This window comes from Polypterus senegalus, chromosome 14, assembly GCF_016835505.1.
Source record: "Polypterus senegalus isolate Bchr_013 chromosome 14, ASM1683550v1, whole genome shotgun sequence".
NCBI classification, from domain to species: Eukaryota; Metazoa; Chordata; class Cladistia; order Polypteriformes; family Polypteridae; genus Polypterus; species Polypterus senegalus.
In genome coordinates this window covers 1,825,908-1,852,757 of record NC_053167.1, presented here as the reverse complement: position 1 = coordinate 1,852,757, position 26,850 = coordinate 1,825,908, and the positions used below count along the sequence as shown (strand labels likewise).

Here is a 26,850-nt window from a genome sequence, read left to right as displayed (position 1 = left end):
CTGGTAAGCTTTGTGCAACATCAGGAAAACGAATACAAACCTGTGGAGTGCATCAGCTGAAGTCGCTGGCACTCAGGCTTGCTAAGTAGACCCCAGGGAGTTGAGATGAAGTGTGTGCTGATTCGAAGCCTCAAGGCAGCAATAGCTCAAGTAAACAAGACAAGTTAAACAACAGCAGGAAAGAAGCCTGAAATTGTTTTTTGGATGGAAATTCAAGCCTGAAATTCATTATGAAAGGTTGTGTCCTTGTGCTTGTGCTGAATGACCCCAAAATAAGTTTCGGATTTCCCCTTTAAGAAGTGGTCTAAAGTTCATATTAGAATGCCGTTATTAAAAAAAAAACAAGTGAGAATTAATTGGAAAAATCTTTCCTTCCCTAGCACTGTGCTTATTTCTCTGCCAAGACTACAACAACAAAATTGAAGTGTATTATAGGAATTGCAACACTATTATAATTATCATGCTGGCATAGTGGTTAGCTGTGTTCATTGTGAGTGTGGGGTGCGCCTGTCTGTGAGAGATTTAAGTTGATGCTCTGGTATTTATCCTAGAAGACGCAGATTAACCCCAAATTTGCCAAGCTTGAGCGTGTAATGAAGTAAATGGCAATGCCTTCCTTGGCGCTGGTGGGATAGATTTTGACTCCTTTCAACTCTTTTATAGAAGCAGGAAGGGCAGGCCTACATCCTCAATTCCATTAAACCCAACTTAGGACAAAGAAGACCCAGACACCAGCCACACTGAGCATCAGGCAGGAAGAAACGAAAAATGGGGTGTTAGTCTATCTCAGAGCACCCATACCCACACAACGTAACGTGCAAGTCTTTGGAGATACGGGAGGGAAATCCAAATGGATATGAGGAGAATGTGCAGACTTCACACAGACGATGACCAGGCATGGGATTCAAACCCAAGGCACTGAATCTTTAAAACAGCAGCACTAACCACATGCATCCAGAGGGTGAAGTATCACTGCATGTTTGTCAGACACTTCTAGCCATGACCATGTTTATTAATCAATCAATCAATCAATCAACATTTATTTATATAGCAATAAGTATAGCATTGGATAGTTTACCTTTGTGGCTAGTAATTATCTTTCTCACAGCTCAAAGAACCAGAGTTCAACAATTGGCAAAGTCATCATCAATGTAGACTCTTGAGTTTTCTCTCCTCGTCAACTGGCATTTCCTACATCTACACTACTACATTTCCATTTAAAAACAGCATTTTTAAACCATAATGATATCAATCCATACTAGCATTTTTATGTCATTTACAAAAGTATTTCCATCCAGACGTAAAATGACCAATAACTCAATGACATTAATGTTCACCTGCACTGGGCAGAAAAAAATCATTGAGAGAATGGTAACACTGCCTGCACTGGGATATTGTTTTTTGGTATACTGCATTAATTCCTAAGGAGAAATTCTCTTTTTCACATACCCCAACTTACTCAAGAGTACAGGGTCAGCTATTTGTACGGCGCCTCTGGAGCAATTGCAGGTTAAGGGCCTTGCTCAAGGACTCAACGGAGTAACATTCCTACTGTCACTGCCGGGATTTGAACTGGAAACCTTCAAGTTACCAGCCCAGGTCCTTCAGTCACAGAGCCTACTAACCCTAATTTATTGCATAACTGCAGTGTCAAGTAAATTATTTGCATTTTGTGAAAGTATATAGCATATAGTCCCAGGAAAAATTCAGAAGACTTTTTTTACCTGCTGCAGAAAGTCCATAATAAATGATCCCAGGTTAAGTTAGTCCCTCCCGGATCTATGAAATGATGGAAATTTACCAACATGTCGATTCGCACCACAATGCTTATCTAAACTCTTACTTGCTGTTGTTATGAATGTTATGAATGAATAGAAAACTTCTGTTTGAAGTGTCAAGTCTTTTGCTTAGTGTTTTTTTCTCTCTCCCTGAAACCTCAGTGGCTTGAAGTGCACGGACTGGAGGAATTGAGGGTATGTGTTTTAGGAAGATGCAAAAATGCAGAATTTGTTATAACAGGGATTTCATTATAACGGAATTGGAATAGTATGACATTTTGGCACGTGCAGTTGACAAAACTGATTGCAGAATGCCGAACTCGATGATGATAACTGTTTTATTCTTGTTAGCATCAATGGCAGCGAGAAGTTCTTTTTCTGTAAATTGTTTTTCATTTGCATAAACAGTGCCCCCTCTGTGTCCATTGCATATTCAGTACTAGCTGTGCCCCGCGGCTCCACCCGCGTGGAAGTGAAACTGGACATCGAGGAGGGCCCTGCTCAGCTCCCTACTCCTGACATCATGCTTGTCCCTCCCCTTGGCTCACAGCCTCTGGCTCAGATTAGCGCAAATATATCGCTCCTGCAAGTGAACTATAAATCTTAGCGTGATGAGAGAAGTTGCGATATCAGCTAGAATATTCAAGAAAATTCTAGAAAAAAGCCAGATCTAAATTCGTTAAGTAGTTCTCTCGTTCGCTAGCTAAGTGGATGTAAGATATGCTCCAAGGCTGGCGCGTGTGTGAGGAAGCCCCACCCCCTCTCCTCGGCCCGCTGCGTGTCTCGGATTCATGCAAATAAATCGTTACTACAAGTGAACTATGATACTTAGCGAGATGAGAGAGTGTTCAAGCAAATCATGGGAAAAAAACCCGATCTACATCCGTTAAGTAGTTCTCTCGTGAAAGTGGACAGACAGACAGACATTGGATTTTATATATGTACAGATTATTAGACTTCAAGAACTGGGGAAGGGGGGGGGTCGGGGGTCTCCCTCTGCATCCAGAGCATGCACCACTTGAGTGACATAAACGGTACCTCTAGGTGTCCATAACGTGAGGCCCCTTAACTCTTTGAGGGCCGAATATTTTTTCCAAAAAACTCAATTTTCTGAAAAGCACACAAAGCAATTGATTCATACATAAATCAACATAAAATGTCTATTGTTATATGCTATGGCTGCTGTTGGCGCATGTTCGGCATCTCTGGCAGCAGTGGCTGCGCTAGGGAGCCTCAGTGGTGAGCAGGAGTGCACAGTGGGTTGGCTGCCTGGCTGTCTTCACACAGCAGGTGGGTGGCGTTGACGGTGGCAGTGTGAAGCAGTCTGGTTTGTACCTCTTATCATCATAAGTGGTGGTCCTCCCAGGTGAACGCTGCTCTAGGTACATCAGGTACATGAATGTGTTGAGCACCACGATCAGCTGGAGACCGATCAGATGATGCTGGGACCTCACTTTCATTTTCGATCTCCATCTCCAGATCAAACTCAGAGTCCAACAAGAGTTCTATTTAACGGAATTACGTTAAACGTCCATGGAGTATTTTGCTTTGCACATTCGCTTTGGTCTCTCGCCAGAGGTTGATGACATCTTAGAGGTTGTTTGCGCTTCGCTGCTCATGCACGCGTAGGGAATCGAGGTTGAATAAACAAAGTTATGTCATTTTCCTAATAGCAAAGAGAGTCAAACTAAAATTGAAGGGCGAGTGTTGGCGCAGTTTACAGCCAATTATTGTCCTCTACCCTTGAATTTTCACAAAAGTCGACATCAACCTTGAAAGAGTTAACTTACGTAAACAGCGCCCCTTGGGTGACATCGAATTATGGATTGTCCAGCTCTTTGTGGCTGCTGTCTGTTCTGAGTTTCCCTTTTTTTTTAACCTGGTTACCTTTGTGCCATTTTAGGTCATTCATTACATTTCAGCTGATTACATGTGAAGAAAAACTGGCAAAACTGAGGTGTTCTAAAACTTTTGACTGCTAGTGTAAGCCAGTAACTGGCACGTTTCTGTTAATTTCTGTGGTTTCTGCCTGTTAGGCAGATCTGGCTGGATTTCCTGTTCATAACTGTTTTGTCAGCCCCCTTAAATTTGCAAATTTGATAGCACCTGATGCTACTTTATTAGTCTCAGCAGCAGTTTCAGACTTGAAGATAAACGCTTGGGATGTATTTTACTACAGATTGGTATAAAATGACAGATGAAAAGTAGTTTTTTTTTCTTATCATGCTAAATAACCAATGTGGGAGGGATGATTAATGCGAGAAGGAGAGTCAGTGCCAGGTAAGACTAGTGTGTTGAATAATTCCACCTGAGGCAATTTCGTTGCTCATTTCAAACCCTTTACTAAGCATGAGATGACACATTCAATTCATATCCTTTATGTGTTGCTATACAGGCCACACCACACAGTTCCTATGCTGAATAATAAATGCTCTTTTAGGAAAATAGTGCAAAAAACTGAAATAGATTAGCTTTAAAACAATAAAATACAAAGCAAGCATTACATGTAACACAATAAACTCAAAATACTATTAAGAGACATTGTGACTTGACAACTTAAACAAATTCCAGAAATTAAGAAAATTTTACATAATGGCATAATCTACTGTATATATATAAAAGCCAAATACCACTGACTCACTCATCATGAAATCTCCCGAACCATGGGGACTTGGGACTTGAAATATATATAGATGGTTGTGTAGACTTGGAATGTAAGTTACCCTTGGCCCATAGGTGCTCACTAAGAAACATTTAAAAAATTGTTGTGGTCCAAGCGTGAAATTTCTTATAGTTTTTTAGACCCGTTTGTATGGATTTAGATTGGGTTTTTCCTATAATTTGCTTGAACATTCCATTGATTTTGTGACTTTCTCCTCGCATTAAATATCACAGTGCGGTACCGATTTATTAGCGTGAATCCGAGAGAGACTCATCGGGCTGCGGGAAGGGGGGTGGGGGCGGGGCTCTCATTCACTCACGCATCTGCCTCGGGGTGTAACTGTATGTCTGCTTAGTTACCGAATGAGAGAATGACTTAATGGATTTAGATCTTTTTATTTCTATAATTTGCTTGAACATTCCAGTTGATTTTGTGACTTCTCTCATTGCGCTAAGTATCATAGTTCGCTTGCAGGAGCAGTATATTCGCTCTAATCCGAGACAGAGGCTGCAGGCCGAGGGGAGGGCAGGGGTAAGTTTGACATCAGGAGTAGAGCGCTGGGAGGGGCCTTCCTCACTGTCCTGTTTCACTAATACGCAGACAAAACCGTGGGGGATGGCTAGTCTCTCTCTCTCTCTCTCTCTCTCTCTATATATATATATATATATATATAATCCAATGTCTGTCTGTATGTGTGTCTGCTTTGGTTGATTTTTCGACTTCTCTCATTGCACTACGTATCATAGTTCTCTTATGGTACTGATTAATTTGCACAAATCCAAGTGAGATGCAGCAGGGCGAGGGGAGGGGGGCGTGGCCCTCCTCACTCACATGTCAGTCTCGGGCGTATCTTTGTGACGATGTGGGTTCGGCTCCACGCTCCCATTTGCTATTTGGAAGCCCTTGAACCCAACAAATCAAAAACAGTGTTCAAATAAAGTGCAGTGCTTTCCAAAGTCTTATAAATAAATAATCCATAAAATAAATTGTGGAGGTTAAAAACAATAGAAAAAACAATCTTTTAAAATCAGAGGTTAAAACGTTCAAAAAGGAAGCAGTTTTTAAAAAACACGACAATGACAAGCCTGGTGCTTCTTTTCTGTTAGCGTCTCACCTGCTTTTCCCAGTTGGGCTTTGCAGCTGCCCTCTTCAACTCACCCACGAGACTGGAGACCTCCCGATCCCTGGCTTCGGTCTGGCACTCATCCCAGCCTCGAGACTTGGTTTCCACCAACGGCCAGGTCGCTCACGTTGGGGACTCCACCACCAAGCCTCCCGACTCCCGCTGCCTTTCTGGTCTTCTGCGGCCAGTCGCCTTCCCCCGGTCACTCCCGCTACCTGCTCGCTTAGCGGGAGCGACATCAACTACAACCCCTGGGTGTAGGCACTAACACCCAGGCCCTCGCCGCTGCCCACGAGCGCTCGTTCGCTCGCTCTCCACACACTCCGTGTGTCTCTCCCTCGCACCGACCTGCTTCCTCTCTTTTTCTCTTTTCTTTTTCTCATTCCTTCCCTCTCTTCCAATCGACTCGCACTTCTTTTATACAGCGAGGGGCCATAGCAGCTGCAGCACATTAGCCACGGGAACAATCACGGATGTGGGCAGTCCCTCACCTGTGCACTCGGTGAGAAATGCCCACACCGCAGATCGCCCCGTGGCGTGCTACAACCACTACACCCCCTCACTGAGCCGCGAGCGTGGTGATTATTTATTAAAAAACGGCCTTTGTTCAGCGAGCTGTGAACCCATAACACCACAATCTTGCATTCACTTAGATAGCGAATGAGAGAACTGCTTAACAGATTTAGATTGGGTTTTTTTTCTAGAATTTGCTTCAACATTCCAGTTGATTTTGCGACTTCTCTCATTGCACTAAGTATCATAGTTCGCTTGCAGGAGCGACATATTCATGCTAACTGAAGACAGAGGCTGTGGGCAGAGGGGAGGGGGAAGCGTGATGTCAGGAGTGGTGAGTCGGTCTACCGCTGTTTTGGAGCATAACTTGCCTTAGCTTAGCTTGTGATACTTTTTTGTCCTATTTCACTATTCTGCAGGCGGAACTGCGGGGAACATCTAGTCAATATATAAAGTTGATATATGTGGGCACCAACAAATCATAAACACTAATGAAATGGGGAAAGAAATAATACAGATAATATGGAATAAGGGAGTGAGCACTTGGGTTAAATGCAGTGTTGGACTAACAATCAAAATCCCTGTTTCAATAGGTCTGCACAAGGGGGCTTTGATCTGGCAATGGATGTGTTGGATCATGGGATTGAAGACCAGTCCCCCTGGTGCATGGTGGGGCATTGTGTTGTGTAACACCAGAAAAGAGGAGGTTGGAAGAATGGAGAAGGACTTTGGAAGATAGCGAGCTGAAGATAAATAGGAAAAAGACAGAATATATGAGGGTTAACAATGATTAGGGTTCAGAAGTTACCTGGCAGGGAGAGGTACTGAACAGACAACAGACTTTTAGATATCTAGGATCATTTGTAGCCCAGGATTAAGAATTAGATGCAGAAATAACCCATGGAGTCTAGAGTAGATGGACCAATTGGAAGAAGGTATAAGGAAATATTGTGTGGACAAAGAATTAAGGTATAGTTTAAAAATGAGGTTTTGATGACAGTGGTAAAGCCAGCAAAGTATGGAGCTGAGACAGTAAAGGAAGAGCAGGAGAAGAAGTTAATAGATGTGGCGTAAATGAGAATTTTGAGATGGATGTGTGGAGTTAGAAAGAAGGACAGAATAAGAAATGAGACAATCATCTATACTAATAAAAGGCAAAGCCCTCACTCACTCACTCACTCACTCACTCATTCACTCACTCACTCACTCACTCACTCACTCACTCACTAATTCTCCAACTTCCGTGTAGGTAGAAGGCTGAAATTTGGCAGGCTCATTCCTTACAGCTTACTTACAAAAGTTGGGCAGGTTTCATTTCGAAATTCTACGCCTAATGGTCATAACTGGAAGGTATTTTTCTCCATTAACTGTAATGGAGTTGAGCTGGAATGACGTGGGGGGGCGGAGTTGTGTGACATCATCACGCCTCCCACGTAATCACGTGAACTGACTGTCAATGCAGTGCGTAGAAAACCAGGAAGACCTCCAAAAAGCGCTTAAGAAAACATGCATTTTATAATTGAGAAGGCAGCGAAACAATAAGAAGTGAGCGAGTGACATATACTACCATATTCATGAGTGTTGCCAGCTCGGAAAGAAAGCAAGGTGTAAACCTAAACTTTAAATTAAGTTCATAGACAGGCTACCACTGGTGTTTCACATACCCACAGGTAATGTGGGATACAAGTTTAATGAGAGGACGCAGGATATAAACGAGAGTTTTGATCACTTTGTAACTAAGTTAAAATTGTAGGTGAAGGGGTGTGCTTATGCAGATTCCGAGAGACTGTGTTTGTGGGGATTGACAGTTAAGGCGGGTGGGGGAGTCACGTCATCATCTCCCCTCCCACCTCATTTTGCTCTGAGCTGAGCTCAGCTAACGCTGTCTTCGAAGCAACCGTCAGACTGCCACCAAATACTCACAGAAAAATCCACAAGTTAATACACACGCTGTCTCTAGAGTTTCTCCACACTGAATCCTCCAGGCACTACTTACAAAAGGTTACATTGACAATCGTGTTACGTTATTTTTAAAATCTTTCCTTTTCTTAGCACAAGCACAGCTGAGAAGCTTGATGCATGTGCTCCATAACGCGTTAAAAATAATGCATTTAATCACACTTTGCATTACAAGCAAAGGGAGCTTTTGTCAATGCATGATTTCCTGGTACACGATTACATTGATCAGCATCCGATTCATTTTACCCTCGCACCACCTTAGTTTGAGAAGAAGTATGAAAAATATGAGGTTAACACAGAAAAACAGATCACCAATTCAAGCTTTATGAATAATCGATTCGCCATCAATAATTGTTTTGGTAAAGCCATCCTCCTTCCATTTTATAATTTTTCCGCCACTAGCCATGATTAAATGAGCGGTAAAAAGTAAGAGCAAAGCGAGGGTGACTTATTTAGGCAGGCATATATATGACAGCAACACTCATGACAATGTCAATCATGTTACGTTATTATTAAAATGTTTCCTTTTCTTTTCATTACTTCTTTAACACACTACTTCTCCGCTAGGGCGGGTATTTTGCTATATATATATATATGAATGACCTCCAAAGAGGCTGAGACTTTTGATATCATGAGCGTGTCTGCAAAACTGGGGTCTCCTGCCCAGCAAAAGTCGAGCAGCCAGCGCGTGCATAGCTGTGCCGGCCTTTGAGGCGCTGACTGCGCTTCTGCCTTAAGTCAAAGTGAGCACTTTTAATTTTTTTCATCCTCCCCTGCGCTATAGCCCAGACAAGTGCAAACACGGGACCCCTTTTCTACACCACGGCAAAATAATATTAAGGCGATTCACACTTTCTTTGCACGTACGATTATGAGGTCCTCAGCTCGGATTATGAAGACACGCACGAGTGGAGGACTGACAGTGCCATCACAGCCGATTAATGGCGGGGCGTCTCACCAGTCTACACAAGACCCACCCGACTGTCCCCAAAAGGCGATCATAACGTCAGCGAACACATCTCTCTATACTATATAAAAGAAAAAGGCAACTTTCCTTTCTTTACACCTTTTTTCCTTTTATCCCAAACCAAAGCCTTTCTCTCTTAACACTGCAGAGGACACAAAACTAATTTTCTTTAAATGCCGGTAAGGCACATTACCAGAGGCACAAATTTGAACGTTCACATAGAAAATGTAATTTCAATGTACCTGTACTTCTTAAAACGTTAATGTTTTACTGTTTAATAACTTATAGACTATAATTTATTATTTTTCCCTTGCACTCAGTGACCTATACACACAAACCTATACATACACATACATACATACACACATATATATAATTTGTGTGTGTGTATGTATGTATGTGTGTGTATATATGATGTAGATAGGTATGTATGTGTATATATATATATATATATATATATATATGTGTATATGTAGATATGTATATAGATATGTAGATATGAAGATATGTATGTGTATATATATATATATATATATATATATATATATATATATATATATATATGTATGTATGTGTGTGTATATATATGACAGCAGCAATCCAAGCTGTGAGAAAACAGTAAAAGGAGGCATGTCAGACGTCGTGGTACATTTTCTGATGCAGCTACGAAAACAACTTCGTGACGCTGCCGCCAAATACACAAAACAATTACTTTGACAATCATGTTACATTATTTTTAAAATGTTTCCTTTTCTTTCTCTTTTCTTCTTTAACACACTACTTCTCCGCTGCCAAGCGCGGGTATATATATATATATATATATAGATAGATAGAGATATATATATATATAGATAGATATGAGAACAACATATATATATATATATAGATACATAGATATATATATATATATATATATATAGATAGATATGAGAACAACACTAATATCAATGACAAAACAATTACATTAACAACCATGTTACGTTATTTTTAAAATTTTTCCTTTTCTTTTTGTTCTTACCTTCTTTAACACACTACTTCTCCGCTGCGAAGCGCGGGTATTCTGCTAGTATAAGATATAAGAATGTACAGAAATGTTTACTGAAGTGGTATAGACATGTGAGAGACGATGAATATGTGGGCAAAAGAGTGATGGGAATGGAAGTACAGGGGAAGAGAAAGCAATGGAGGCCAAAGTGGGAGAGAATGGATACAGCAAAAGAAGATGTGAAGGAAAAGGGCTTGACAGACACTCCTGGCACACCAAACTCTCTATAGCCAGAGTGTTGCTGGAAAACTAACGCTGTGCATTGGTGGAAGGAAATATTACATTATTAGCGAGCATGTGGTAATAGGAATCATAAGTAAATGTTTAAAGATAATGATACACCAGTTTCATTGAATTTTGTGGTTGTTAATTTGGCTAGTCAGTTTAGTTCAAGGGCCTAAATGTAATCTGCTGTATATGCTATTGCTTATTGGGCTGCCTGGTAAAATTATAATTGTGTTGTCACCAGCACTGTAAGGAACTTAGTAGGCTGAGTGGTTAAATAGACAGCCACCCTGAATGAATATAGTTTGTTTATATTGTTGTTCATAATTAAAATATTTTTTCACTCTCATGACAGGATCAAACTATTTAAAGAAGTATATGATGCCAAAAAAGCCTTCCAATAAAGCCCACTTGTTATATGTTTTCTGCAATGTTTGACCTTAAATGCTTATTTTTCTCCTAGAGATTCATGCAGACACTTCAGGCAGTGATGATTCCACTAAAAGCACCGTTGAGCAGCGGCCAATTTGCCCTGCACTATAAACAATTTGTAGTCAGTTTATAGCTGTTACTCATGTTTAATTATTAAGTCATATCTGTATCATGAATTAAGTTTTGTTCATTTTGCAGTTTCAGGACTGATATCGAGACCCAGTCATATTGAAATTAAATCACTTGTAAAATAAATTTGAAGAGTCAAACAAAAAAATGCATATGATCCAAAAACAGATTTGAGAAACATTTTAACTGTAGTATAAATGTAGCCTCAGTAGGCCTAGTAACAGAGAGAGCCACACGCAGCCAGTTCTAAACTTATTTTGCCAGTTGCTCCAGAAGCATTGCCCTGTCTCAATATGATAAAATCGGGAGTGGTCTCCCCTAGACTTCCTCGTACACTCAGATATGGTGATGGATATTTGAGGAGTAAACCACAAGACAACGATTATATATCTAAATTATGTACTTTAAAAAACCATCAACAACAAATCAAATCAAATTAATAATATTTTGAACAATTATTATAAAAGTAAATTTGAATAAATCGAACTCTGCAGCTGCATCAATAAAAATACCACTTCTGGTTAGTGGAAATAGCCCAAAAGTTGGTATAAATCTACGTTTTGTACCTAATATTTGTATGCAAATTTTGGTTGACCTAAGTGAAAGTGTACTCAAGTTATGGTGTTTACAAACACACACACACAAACACACACAGACGTAATTCCAAAAAGGTTTAAAATGTCGAGTTTCATCAAAATCCCAAAGTCAAAATTTTTGGACGATTACAATACTTTCCCTATACTTCGTATGCGAGAAAGTAAAAAATCAAGGAAAATGCACGGCCATACCATGAACTGATACGTGGCTTCATAATGCGAATGCACTGATTTGATTCTCAGTGTGGTGAGGCATTGCAAACTGTATTATGTGAAATTTCAGCCTTTAAAATGAAAATATTTCTTACACTTTTTAAAAGTAGTATATAAATAAAGCACTGTTTATGTAATTCTCAAGATTCAAGCTTAACTTTTTGGTGTTAATATTTTGTAATGGTAAAAAAAAATAGATGAAAATACTGTCCTTACCTTAAGTGCCGTCTGAGGTGATCACATTGTCACCTTGCTCCACACATACACTGCGGTGCCAAGTCATTTTAGAACTCAACTAACAGTTGCAGTACTCTCTGAGATATAATGTATATTATAGTAAATTAAAAGCTTCAGAGTTATTACTGTTTGCAAGTGACATTTTTTGACTTGGTCAATGGCAACGACAAAGATCTATAAACTATTACTGGTGCCTCATGCAATAATGAGCTCCCGGCAACAAAATAGGCAGGTTAGAAAAGGATGGATGTATGGATAACCAACTAGGCTGGATGCTTAGTAATTTACCTGTAATATGCAATGGGCTACTGTTTAATGAGTCTTTAAAGTCAGGTGAGCACCCAGCTTTTTTATATTGTGCCATCCATGACACATGCACGTCAGAACAGGTAATCCACCTAAAGCTAAGCCTGTTCTTGGCCTGATCAGTAGTTGGATGGAAGGCCATCTAAGATAAGCTTGGGTTGTTGCTGGCGTTAGAGAGGCATTTCAGGGGTGCTTACCCAGTGGTCTCTATGTGGATCCTAATAATGGGGACACTGTACTGTAAAAGTGGCGCTGTCCTTTGGATGAGACATAAAACTGAAGTCCCTACCCTCTGGGGTCATGTATCCTTCATGAAGAGTGAAACGTATCCTGACACCCAGGCTAAATTGCTATCCATGGCCCAGTCACTCTGAAGTGCTAATCATCTCCTGTCTCTTAACTGGCTATCCGTCTCACCCCTTAACTACCTAATAACTAATGTGTAGTGAGTGGTGCAAAATGGCTGCCATTATATTATCCAGGTGGGTGCTGCACATTACTAGCGGTTGATGTGGCTCTTCTCTCACTATATAAATGTAAAGAATTATTATTATTATCATAGATTGCTTTGTCAGGATCTGCTGTTTTTTGTGCAAGTTTTGATTTACTCACTTTGATCTTGTATTCAATATTTTACTTTTGTGTGTGTTTTGGTGATATCAATTATCTTCCAGCAAACTGCATGTTGCTGCACTGTGGGCGACCTCTATGTATCTGCATGTGTGTGGACTCCTGATTTAACTCTCACATTATTACATGTCCTATCTGTTGTTAAGTAGGCCCCATATCTGCTTGAAGAACAGTCCGAATTTAATGAGATACTTAATGCATTCCTCAGAGAATTTCATCCATGCTGACTAGAGAGCATCACACAGTTCCTGTAAATTCTTTGCCCACATACAGCAATGTCACCTTCCATTTTGTCCAATAAGTATTGTTGGGTTAAGGTCTGGGAAGAGTGAGCCATTGAAGATAGATAGATAGATAGATAGATAGATAGATAGATAGATAGATAGATAGATAGATAGATAGATAGATAGATAGATAGATAGATAGATAGATAGATAGATAGATTGATAGATTGATTGATTGATTGATTGATTGATTGATTGATTGATTGATTGATTGATTGATTGATTGATTGATTATTAATCCCAAGGGGAAATTCACATAATCCAGCAGCAGGATATTAATACAAAAAAAAATTAAATTAAAAAGAAAGTGGTTAAATGGAGTCACTGTCTTGTTTGTGTGTGAAAGGATGTGGTGTATTATCCTGTTAGATGAATCTACTTGAGAAATAGTTGACTGCCAGCTATAAAAGGAATGCAGATGGTTGGCACTAATTCTCACGTATAGCACTCAATTGGTATTATGCGAGAAAACGTTTTCCATCAATACGGCCACACGGCTATCCTATTGACAAAAGGCAGGATGTCAAATTCTGTCTTACCATCTGTATGTCACAACAGAAATGGAGATTCTTTTTGAGATATTTTTCCAGTCTTCTATCTTAGGACCTCATCTTCTTGTTTTACATTTATTTGCTTAGGAGACAAGCACATTTTTAACCCCTTCTATACTAATATAACTTACAATTCAAAGCAGCCAATAGTGTTTAAACCTCCTTCTTATTACCGTATATACTCGCGTAGAAGTCGGGTCTTGAAACCCAAAAAATCTATCATAAAATCAGACCCGGACTTACGCGACCGTTCAAAAATAAGACACTTAAATTTATTTATTTATTTTACATCTTCTTGCTTCCTCCAATCTCGCACCAGTTTCTTAGGCACATTGAATTTTGTTGCAGCAGCTCAGTTACCAACTTCTTTCGCTACTTCAACGACTTTTAATTTAAAACTAGCTTCATATTTTCTCCTGTTCGACCTCTCCATTACAGATAAGGGAAGCTCTTACGATAAATGTGTATGAGGGTGTGAGATATAAAAAACACAAAATGGTACAAACATCGCTTCATAATAGTTTGGGTATTACCGTGTTGTCACGTAGGCACAATACATAGAAACAAAAGGCAGTGTGCACCATGGTTACTCTCTCAGGTGGGCATTAGCATATCATAATCTCTTGGACCAATACCGTGAGTTTTCCACATTCAACTTATATGTCTGACATGATAAAATACCGGAAATTATACGGTAAAATCAAGCCCCAACTTATCCACGGGAGAACTTAAACGCGAGTATATACGGCATATAACAAGTTGAAAATTGTGGCACCTGCGGGACCCAACAGGGCTGCACCAAACTCCAATTTCCATAGAGCCCTGTGGGAAACCGAGACCCCACTTCAACCCAAGGGGGCTGCCATCTAGCGTCCAGGGGGAGGTATTGCACAGTCCATGGCTACTTCCCCCTGAACATATAATGAAGGGGCGTCCCGGCCAGGCAATATGTATGCCTTTTTTTTGTGGATATGCTTTTATTGTAATTCAATTTAAATTGTATGTATTGTTTTTTATTTTAAAATCGTATTATATTACTAGCAACGTTGTGCGTGTTAAAGTTGTCTGTGAAGGGCTCCTTGTTTAAACGCGGCTGCCAGTTATGAACTGGGCCCTTGGACGCACAGCAATATGATTTTTTGTAAGGGGAACAAAATTACAAAAGAAAACCCTTGGACAGATTCGATAGGAACGGCCTACTCGGAATCACTGTCCGAATAGTAATTATGTGGTGGTGTAGGAGCATTTCTGCTTCTGTCCGTTCACAGTCTGTCTCATTTTCACGACGCTATTGTTTCCTCTCACGATCTCTTCTCAACCTTTCTCCAGTCTCGCAGGTTGCTTTGTGGCAATCCAAAGAGTAAGGCAATATACACGGAGCAATGGTTATAAAAAGGGGACCCATAGGTATCCATGCTCTTTAAAGCATAAATAGGGATCACTTCACTGACATGTGAGCAAGCCACGGTACAACTGTGAGACGCGCAGCACTCGCCGGCTACAAAGTAACAATAATAATTTCCGTAACGTGCTGTTACGTTGTCATTCATTTTACCCACTGTCTTTCTTTTATTCATATGTTACGTAGGCACGTACCTTTTATCTTCGGCAATCTCATTTTCTAACCAGGCCTCAGGCAGCTAACCAGCTTAACATTGTCCACCACCCTTTCGTTATTCCGGCACATTGTTGACATCCGTGAGTAACAACAATGTACTAAACTGGAAGGTGGTCTATGCATGCGTGGAATTCGCGGACAAACAAAGATCAAGATCTAAATGAAGATCTCTTTAATTAATTTAAAGCACAACAATTTGTTTTGTTTGAATGTCTGTGTTTTGAGGTGTGATTGGAGGACTACAGTCTTCAGTAGTATAAGCCTGGAGGAGATTCTTAATGCAATGCCTATGTCTTTGCTGTCTCTCTACTGCCATCTAGTGCTTCTTCTTCTAATTCATTCACGGACAAACAAAGATCAAGATCCAAATAAAGATTATATATAGAGATATTACAGTAATATCTCAGTTAATGAATCCTCTGAGAAAGAAGCTGCTTTATAACAAAGCTGGCATAAAACAAGCTAATGGGGCACCTAGCACCTGTCCAGTAAAGTAGTGTTTGTCAAGCTTTATGATGTCATGACCCATGTTTTCCCATTCAAGTGTCTCTGCGACCCACCAGACAGGTGCACACTTGCTCAAATGAGTGTGAACGTCATAGTGGGTGGCCTGAGCACAATTGTGTGAGCAAAGATGGAGGAAAGGTATGATCATCAGAGCAGCTAAACATTCGTGACCCATTCACTACCCTCTTTTTCTCCCACTACCTTATTTTTAACAACTCACTGTTTCCCGCGGCTGCACTCGCATTGTTGTGAAACAGGGCAAATTTTAACACTAGAATCACCAGAGCCTACGAAAAAACTCGCAGATCCGTCCCACCTTAAATCGCTTTGTACCTCTCCATCAGTGTCTTTTGTTCTGTAAATGTGTGGATAAGCAGCAGACAGCAAGCAGCCTATCACATCCCCCCTCCCACACAGTTTTCTCAGCTCAAGTCTGTTTACCTGCGTGTCAGTTGCTTATAGTTGTATAGAGTGAGAAGTCAAGCAAAATGACACCTTTTATAAATACTATATCGTTATTTGGAACACTTGCATTTCATGTGTGTTCCATGTCATGAAACTGTGTCACTTTCAAATCCTCCTCCCATAAAAGGCAATTATAATAACGCAGTTGACACAACACATCAGTGTCATAAAGAAATCTGCATCTGAAGTGTAAAAAAAGGTACATATTGATTTTATTTAAAAGACGAACCAACTATTTTATACTAAATTCCTGGCTGAGCTCATTAGTGGTTGTTCTTGGTCAATGGATGGTCCTTCTCTTCTTCCTCTTCTTCTTCCTCTCCTTTTCCACTTCTGACTCCTCTGCATCCTATGAGTGTGTGTCTTGTGCTCTTATGATAGATTTCAGGGTGGGGTTAACGATTACAGATAAAGAAATCAGATAGGTATGTGAATCATCTGGTAGGACACTAGTAAGCGTAAATAGCATTTTTAAATCTAAGCATCTGTTCAGTATTAAAGAGTTACTTTCATATATAATTTTAGCATTGCAGTGCTTCATCCAGGGTTGGTTCCTGCTTTGTATCCAGCACTTCCAGTCAAGACTCTAAAAAATGCCTGACGCTGAATTGGACAAAGTGGGTAAAGAAAATGGATGGACAGATATATGATTTAATAGCATTAGCTGATCCATGTGACTGACTGTGGATGTTGTCCAAAAACAGCAAACAAAGCCAGTTCTTGTCTGTGTGTCCTGCGCCCGATACAGTGATGTACTGTTCAACACACAGCCATTATTCCAGTTAAGAGCTGTTTCTGCTCCCTAGCATTGCCTGGTTTCTGTCTACCACCACTGTATGCTTTGAAACATGAAGTCAGGAACTTGTACTAAAGGCACAAGGAGTTTTTGGCCAAGCACAGGTCCAAGGATTGTCAGATAGCCTCGTAACATTTCTTTTTGTCTGTGTCACCACATTCCTGCTAGCAATTCCACCCTGGGAGGTAAACGTTAACGTTATACAAAGTTACTGTCTGTTATACCTGTATTTTTATCACTCTTTAATTTAATATATTAAATTAACCTGTATGCTGCTGCTGAAGTATGTGCATTTCCCCTTCGGGATTAATAAATCTATCTATCTATCTATCTATCTATCTATCTATCTATCTATCTATCTATCTATCTATCTATCTATCTATCTATCTATCTATCTATCTATCTGTCTGTCTGTCTGTCTGTCTGTCTGTCCTGCTAAGTGAGAGGTGGGAGCTGACATTGTAGCTTAAAGACTTTACTTGTCTTTGCTAACCCTAAACCCAGCCTTAATAAATTCTCTGTACATTTTTAAGTGGTTTTGTCCTTTCCATTCTTTGTTTAGATGTCCCCCTGGAGATTTTGGTTTTTGTGACTTGAGTACAATTTAGCCACTTCCTTTCATAAGGCCTCCTAATTACTTTTATCAGAATAACACTTCATTAAAATCAATCAGTTTTTGTTCCTCACCCATATTCCAACACAGGCTCACTTGCCTCTATGCAGATATCTTACTTGTTCTGGTGACATGATGGGCTCTCCATACCATTAATTTGATTAAGCAGGCGCAAAAAAGAATGGATGGATGTGTGTTATATGTCTTCCCTGCCACTGTTTTATTCCAGGATTGAATAAAGAACCCTAGGAAACTACGTTTTCTACCATGCCTTCGACACGGTCAACCAATGGATCATGTTAACCACCCTCTCTGACCTTGGCATCACTGGGACTGCCCTCAAGTAGTCCTACCATATGCTCTGGTGTGGAGAGATATCAAGTGAGCACCAGGCGAGTACAAGGGTGCCCCAAGTATCGGTGCTGGGTCCTCTTATCTAATCTTGCCTCTTATCTATTTAATCTTGCCGGGGCCCTTGCCTTTTATTTATATGGTCCAGGGGAGCAAAAAAAGACTGAGAAGAGAAAAGACTCCCCCTGTGAAGCTGGATGGCAGCCCCCCCGCCTGGGAGTGGTGCCTTGGATTCCCGCAGGGCTCCATGGTAGACAGCATCCTCTACAACCCTGTTGGGATCCAGGGGTGCCCCATGGGGTGCTGCAGTGGTTCCTGAGCCCATGTGGCCAGTTCTTCTGCCACACCCGGAAGTGAAGCCAGTAATGGGTCATCAAACACCTGGAGCACTTCTGGGTGGGCTATAAAAGGAGCCAGCAGCCACCACTCCGGGAGCCAGAGTCGGGAGGAGAGGGACTAAGCTTGCCAGAGAGGAGTGGAGGAAAAAGAAAGAGAAGATTTATCATAAGTAGTGTGTGCTATTGTGCTTATTGGGACTGTGCTGGGCCGGTAGGAACAGGGAAGGTGTTGCCCACAGGCAAAGAAAAGGGAATAAAAAACGTATGTGTTTTTATAAGTGTGCCTGTAGTGTCTGTCTGTGTGGGGTTAGGTGGCTGGCATGTCCCCTAGAGTTGTTACACTCTATACACCCCCTCACTATGCCCTTTCTTCCAGTCTCATGGATTCTCATAAGATTTGCAGCTGTACTGGTCATTCCTTCCAGGGGACCGCTTGGTATCAGCAGGAATTGCAGTTTGGATTAAAGAATGCCATCTTCATCTCAACCTAGCAAAGACGGGCCTTCTTCTTATCCAAGCTTGTCTCTCTATTCAGCACATCGCCTCAGTTCAGCACATTATCTCTTGACACCTGCCAAGTCAGTAAGCATACAGTACTTGTGGTGGTGACTGACGACCAGCTGTCCTTCATTGACCACTTTTTAAATGTCCTCCTGTCTTGTAGCTTTACTCTTAACAACATCCGCGAGATTAGACTGAATATGACAGAGTATGCAATGCAGCTCCTGTTCCAGGATTTGGTCTTATCACGTCTAGACTATTGGCAGGAGTGCTGGCATGTGTCAACAAGAGGATTTCAAATGCAGCAGCACATCTGGAGTTCAACCAGCCAAAGAGGGCACTTAACACTCATCTTTTCAGAGCACTAAACTGGCTCCCTATAGCAGCACATATCAAGTGCAAATCCTTGATACTTGCCTACAAAGTAGTCAGTAAGTCAACACCTATATATATACTGTATATATATATATATATATATATATATATATATATATATATATATATATATATATATATATATATATATACTCAGCAAAAAAGAAACGTCCTCTGACTTTCAACTGTTTTTACTTTCAGTAAACTTAATGTGTAAATATTTGTATGAACACTAAAAGAGTCAACACCATAAGACATAAACTAAAAATGTTTCACAATGTGTCCCTGAATGAAGGGAGGCTCAAAATCAAAAGTATCAGTCAGTATCTGGTGTGGCCACCAGCTGCTTGAAGTACTGCAGTGCATCTCCTCCTCATGGACTGGACCAGATTTGTCAGTTCATGCTGTGAGATGTTACCCCACTCTTCCACCAAGGCACCTGCAAGTTCCTGGACATTTCTGGGGAATGGCCTAGCCCTCACCCTGCGATCCAACAGGTCCCAGACGTGCTCAATTCCTTCGACGATAAACACGAATCTGTCCATCACCCCTGGTGAGACAAAACCGTGACTCATCAGTGAAGAGCACTTTTTGCCACTCCTGTCTGGTCCAGCGAAGGTGGGTTTGTGCCCATAGGCGGCGTTGTTGCTGGTGATGTCTGGTAAGGACCTGCCTTACAACAGGCCTACAAGCCCTCAGTCCAGCCTTTCTCAGCCTATTGCGGACAGTCTGAGCACTGATGGAGGGATTGTGTGTTCCTGGTGTGACTCGGGCAGTTGTTGTGGCCATCCTGTACCTGTCACGCAGATGTGATATTCGGATCTACCGATCCTGTGCAGGTGTTGTTACACGTGGTCTTCCACTGCGAGGATGATCAGCTGTCCTTCCTGTCTCCCTGTAGCGCTGTCTTAGGCGTCTCACAGTGCGGACATGGCAATTTATTGCCCTAGCCACATCAGCAGTCCTCATGCCTCCCTGCAGCATGCCTAATGCACGTTCACGTTGGGATCCAGGGGTGCCCCATGGGGTGTGGCAGAAGAACTGGCCACATGGGCTCAGGAACCACTGCAGCACCCCATGGGGCACCCTGGATCCCAACGTGAACGTGCATTAGGCATGCTGCAGGGAGGCATGAGGACTGCTGATGTGGCTAGGGCAATAAATTGCCATGTCCGCACTGTGAGACGCCTAAGACAGCGCTACAGGAGACAGGAAGGACAGCTGATCAAATCACCAGGAAGTGCGCGATGCTGAGTTTACTTTGACCTGACTCAGGAGAAGAGAGTGAAAAAATGTAATTAAAGGGCTCAGAATATGAAGCGTGATCAGGAAACTATGCTTCAAGAAACTATGTCCAGGGTCGATACCAGAAAGACAATCCGATCTTTCATCAAATCAAAAAAGTAAATCGACAATCAAAAGACATAGGCCTAAAAATAAGTTAAGAGAACAGTTAGGAGAATTTATGTACAGAATTACACACTAAGTGTTAAATCAATCCAAATTTGGATAAACAAGAAATTCCAGTGATGACCTTTAATTCGGTCACACCAATGAGGTCATGTGTCATGCATACTCTGGAAATGCTGTGAAATTTAGGCAACAGCCGATATGAATATCACAAAATACAAATTTCAAATGTGGTCATAGGAAGACGATACAAAAATAATAAGTTTCAAGAAATAGTCAGTCATTTTCCAACCCATTATATCCTAACACAGGGTCACGGGGGTCTGCTGGAGCCAATCCCAGCCAGCACAGGGTGCAAGGCAGGAACAAATCCCGGGTAGTCCGCGCCAGCCCTCCGCAGGGCGCACACACACACACACACACACACACACACTAGGGACAATTTAGGATCGCCAATGCACTTAGCTTGCATGTCTTTGGATTGTGGGAGGAAACCCACGCAGGCACGGGGAGAACATGCAAACTCCACACAGGGAGGATTTGGGAAGCAAACCCAGGTCTCCTGACTGCGAGGCAGCAGTGCCACCATACCACCCTTCAAGAAATAGTGATAGAGAAAATTAAATACCAAAATTGAATTCCGTGCCACCGTGCCTCTTAATATATATATATATATATATATATATATAGACACTTGTGAGGTCTTATGCTCTTTCATGCCCATACAGGTTAATTGATGAACCTCTGCATGGCATCAGATCTCAATCCAGCCTCTTTGTATGTGTAGTTTCTAGCTGGTGGAAGGTAACTGCTAACTCCTTCCATGTGTTTTAAAAGTATTTGAAGATTCTCCTCTTTGGTGAATGTCTGTCTAATTGATAATGGTTTTGATAGTTTCTTGTAATCTAGGAATTGCAACACACTCATTTTTTGTTCGAGGCTTTTCATTTAAGATGGTCAGTTTTGTAACCCTGTCCTGTGACACTTGCCAGACTGATGTTTACTCGATTATGTTGACTTGTTTTGTATGTTGCTTTGAGTAAAAGATTTGCTGGGCAAATAAATGTAAATGTTAAATCTAGCAGAATAAATAATAATGAAACCCGCCAAAGTCCTATATTTAAATTTGCAGGGGTTACAGGCATACTGAAAGTACCTGCTGTGTTAAGACACACACTGTTTTGACTTTGGAAGGTCACGTCTGTTGTAATCAGATAACATTCTCATTACTGCACAGCTGAGGTAAACAGGGAAGGTCATGGAAAGCAATGCGTGTAGCGGTGACATGATAAACTATCTCCTTCACCAAAGAGATCCGAGTGGCACATTTTCAGCCTGAGATAGACAAATGTGAGTCATTAAACTTTCACTCCCATGTGTGCTGATCTTGCATTTACCTTCTGTTATTGCTGTGCAATTTGTTTTTTTACTTTTTAAATTAAGTTTATACAAATCAGACCTTCCTGACTGAAGTGATCTTACAAACAAAAAAAAAGTCCTGTCATAGATAATTATTATTTTAGACATATATATACAGTATATGTATAATAAATAACATGTATGTATATAATGTATATATGTATATATATTATTAGCATTGTTGTAAGACACAAGGTGAAAACATCATAGGTCATCCTGTAATCGTTACTAAGCTGTCATGATGTTTGCATTAAATTTACTGAGCCTTGGCACACATAACAGTGACTTCAGATGGTTATGAGAAGGAATTCCTAGAGATGGTACAGTATGTGCCAGTGGGTAAACCATCGAGTGTTCAAGTTCAGGAGTGTCAAATTTTGCTTTATTACTGTGAGAGAGTACGTTCTCAGTGGTCACTTGAAATGAGATACTAATCAGTTATATGAGTGATGTTGGATGTATTAGGGGTCGAAATCTTGAACCCCAGGCCTTCAGTCAATAGGGCTGGAGGTTCAATTTAGGAACTCATTTGGATTCTTCTGCATTTGTGACTATTGCCTCTTCTGAGAGGCCACTTTATGAATTCTATAGCCTCATAGAGGACATTCAATGGCCCAATAACTGGTATTAATATAGCTTTTTGTGAGGTAGACTTTGGCAATGTCTATAAACCACTTTCTCTCTGATGTAAGCTCAGCCTGAAGTAACACTCTAAAATTAAACTAATAGACAGACACAAAAATCAAACTGGCAGGCAGACAGACACACATTAAAGGCACTCTTAGATAGATAGATAGATAGATAGATAGATAGATAGATAGATAGATAGATAGATAGATAGATAGATAGATAGATAGATAGATAGATAGATAGATAGATATGTAAAGGCACTATCTGTTAGATACAAAGATTTTCTAGTTGCATTAATATAATTCTCTTTGATAATACAGTAACACAGTTACATTTTGTTGAAATAAAAACTAAATGTAATCAGCCTCAAGGATTTTTAACTTCACCTATTTTAAGCTCATCTTACTCAGAATTTAACACTTGTTTAATACTCAAATTATGGCATGCTCATTTTCATTACACATAGTTGGATTAAATTGATTTAACTTAAAATCAAGTTTTATATATGTGATTATCCTATTAAAATACGTTCCTTTTCTTGTATTATGGTCCAAGGCATTCTCATGCTGTAGAGTATATCTATCTATCTATCTATCTATCTATCTATCTATCTATCTATCTATCTATCTATCTATCTATCTATCTATCTATCTATCTATCTGTCTGTCTGTCTGTCTGTCTGTCTGTCCCAGGAAGAGGCTGCACCACACCTTGTTTTTAGACAACTTGTAAATAAAAGTAGTGAGCACTTTTTACACCAGCTCCTGTTTTTTGTGTCTTAATTGCCCAGACCATCCTCGGTCTATGACTATCAATATCCCAGATTTAAGAGAGGGTAATGAAAGTTGTAGGCAGCCCAGGTATCATTGATATATAGTGTGTCCTTGGGGATTATCAATAGATGGGCCGGAGGAGATCAAGTCCCACCAGTAGGATGTTCAGCTAATGGCAATGTATTTCTTTTTGCTATGTATCAGGTCATAAACTTTTGATTAAGCCCAAGATCAAGGTTCTAACCTCGGTAGTTTTCAAGTACCGGAAGGTTGCCATGCCGTATGTGCTTGATGGTCAATGGATGCCAAAGCTTTCATTCTGAATCTTCTTATCCTGCAATTTGATTGCAATGTTTCTCTCTTCATGTTACCTTCTCGATCAGTTTATCATAAGAAACACACAGATTAAGCTGACCTTACTGAGGTTGGTGCTTCCTCAGAACACTCGGACCTCCTATCCTAAAATAAAGGTGGTTCATATAGACCTGCTCAGTCTGCTCTATGTTAAGTTCCTTCTCATCAGACATCGCAAGTCATCTTTTTAATTTTCCTACGACAAAGTTGTTTCTCTGTCTTTCTCAAACTTGCATTCAGTATCCTAAACTTGATGTTCAGTACATGCTGCTGCCTGCCTTCTTTTTCTCCTTCCAATTATGGTTTTCCTTATGACGTTATCATCATCTGTGATTTATGTGACACTCGGCAGATGTCACTGGTCTTCTTTTTCTTTCTGCTATGTCACTTTGTTTATGTATCACTTGCCATAGGAAATCCATGAGCACAGGCCAGTTTGGGGAAGCTGCTGCTCCTTGAGGTTTCTTTTGCTTTACCAGTATGTATCAGGTCATAAGATCTCAATCTCAAGGTTCTAGGCCCAGTAGTTTGCACACAGTTGTGTGACAGATGGACAGACCTTAGCATTTTACATTTGGAAAGACTGAGCTGCAACAACAAACAACTAATTATTATCTTTATCTTGACATGCAGGTAGAGCTGCACATTCATCTTGATGGGTCCATTAGACCAGAGACCATCCTATACTTTGCAAAGTAAGTGAAATCTCTTAACTCTGTTAGAAAAATGCTTGTTCTTGTTTATTAAACAATGAGTTAATTAGAATTTGACTTTGCTAATTCACTTAAAAAAACTTGATTGTACCCAAAGTATTGTGGCTGATTGATCCTGTACTGCTTCATTCCCAGAAGACAATTTACATTTGGACTATGACACATGTGCTATTGTGATATTTCCCTCTACTTACTTACTCATCAGGTTCGTTGCCAGGTTGGTTTATTGTTGCACCCTAAGATTAACACACACATATATAGATATACGCATTGTGGGGTGCAGCCCGGACACAGACAGGTAGACATTGTTTCAAGTCACCACACATGCTTTACTTACAATATTTACACACAAGTGAAACACACACAACCCACTTTCACCCCAAAGTCCAGGCCTTTCAAACAATGCCTTTCTCCTCCGATCCGCCTCCACTCTCCTCCCGAGCTCTGTCCTTCTTTCACCCGACAGACTTTTGAGGGATGTGTAGTTTTGGCCTGGCTTAGTCTGAACTCCACTTAAACAGATGTGGTTTCCCAACTGTTGGGTGTGTTTGTGTCGTTGTTACAACTGCTTCATATCCCTCACCCTTAAAAATGGCTAAGTGTGTATCACTATAAAAAGAAAGCTGACGGTTGCTTGGTCTACAATCCAAGTAAAAGAATACCAAATGAGTGATTGTAATTTGATTGCCAACATATACACATAACGACATAAAAATAACATCAGCTTCTGCCACACTCCTTCAAGAACGCAGACCAAATTCGTTTTAGTACATACCATAGATAATTGGCCTCTATTGTAAGTATGCCATCAAAAGGACTTGTGTAACCACAGGGATAAATCGTGAATAACAGCCAGAGAAATTAAGACAAGTTCAGCTCCTAAATCCAGCTTTCTGCATCTCAGAAAGAAACACATGTATAACAAGTAGTGAGGACATGTACATAAACAATGCTTGTATAATCTGGCTATGTGAGAAGTGTTTGACCCAGCCTATTGTGTCTACAGAGGTGGGCACATTTACAGTACGTGCATATCTTGATGCTGAATGCTTCCTGTGAAAAGCCTAATCACAGCAGCATGGCGTGTAGTCTTATAAAGCATGGCTGGCAGCATGAAGCTGGACTGGTGTGCAGATCGGTATGAGCCAGAGACAACTTAGAAGCCATAGCAAGTTAGATAAGTAGTATAAAGTATTTCGTAAAATCCAGAATTGAAAATGCAAGGTTAATAACAGGCAGAGTTCAAAATGCACAAAATGGCAAAGGAAAGCACAGGAAATGCATTCACACAGAATCCAAACAGCAGGTAAAAAGGTCAGACGCTGTAAATGTGTAAATGCTAAGTCATAAACTTGAGAGGGCATCTGAAGGCTTTCGAGAGGCATGAGGCATGTTAGTCGGACTCCTTTTATTTCCCTTGTCTACTCCCCATCATATGACTGCAGTATGACTAAGCACGGCTAAACAACAGAGACTGATAACAGAGTTCAGAGGCAAACTGCTGGTAAAAGAGTCAGAGGCAGAGCCCACGCCAGTTCTTTACAAAACTTGACAGAAGAAACCATTCTAGATCATTCAGTTTAAAAGATGTGAATAAACTCCACTTGAAAAGAAGATGGATACTGTTTAATCAAGGTATCATACCATGATCCGTCCCACGTTGCACATTTTGCACTCTAAAAACAGCCAGAGGTCAGCTGTAAATCCGCCATGCCTGGATTGTAAAGGCCCTCCGAAGCAGCTCCTTAGACTGTGAGCTAAAGGGAGAACTCCTCTGCCCGTTCATGCAGGGACTGCTCAAAGCAATGCAAGTGGAAGGAGTGCTTCCTGGTGACATTAGCTAAACTCGCTCTCCCTCACTCTGCCCCTGCCTTACTGGCCACCAACACCATTACACTCCACCAGTCCACAGTGCAGGTCTTGCCGACTACTCCCAAGTGTTTAGTCGTGGAACCAACACCATGGTCCATCCCAGGCTACACATTTTCCATTTTGAAAACTGCAAGAGGTCAGCTGTAAATCCGCCATGCCTAGATTGTAAAGGTCCTCCGAAGCAGCTCCTTAGAGTATGAGCTGAAGGGAGAACTCCTCTGCCCGTTCATGCAGGGATTGCTCAAAGCAATGCAAGTGGAAGGAGTGCTTCCTGCTGAGGAGATGGTTAGGAGCAGGTGCTGAAGTAGCGCATTGCCTTACCCACCCACCACATGGCAAACCATCTCAGGATCCCAGATTAGGACTTGAGTGCAGCCATGCACCAGGTGACACCTCAGCACCACACTAGTTCAGATGTAATGGAACAGTGTGAGGCTTTTTTATGGTGGCTGCAGTGCCAATTCT

At 40.9% G+C, this 26,850-nt stretch overlaps 1 protein-coding gene across 1 annotated transcript in view; it reads left to right on the top strand.

Annotated features, from left to right (window-relative positions):
* ada (adenosine deaminase) overlaps positions 1 to 26,850 on the top strand; it is a 131,412-nt gene that overhangs the window by 9,542 nt on the left and 95,020 nt on the right. The window contains exon 2 of the mRNA XM_039734502.1: positions 24,434 to 24,495. Coding sequence (XP_039590436.1) covers positions 24,434 to 24,495 — 62 coding nt within the window. The remainder of the gene's footprint in view (positions 1 to 24,433; positions 24,496 to 26,850) is intronic.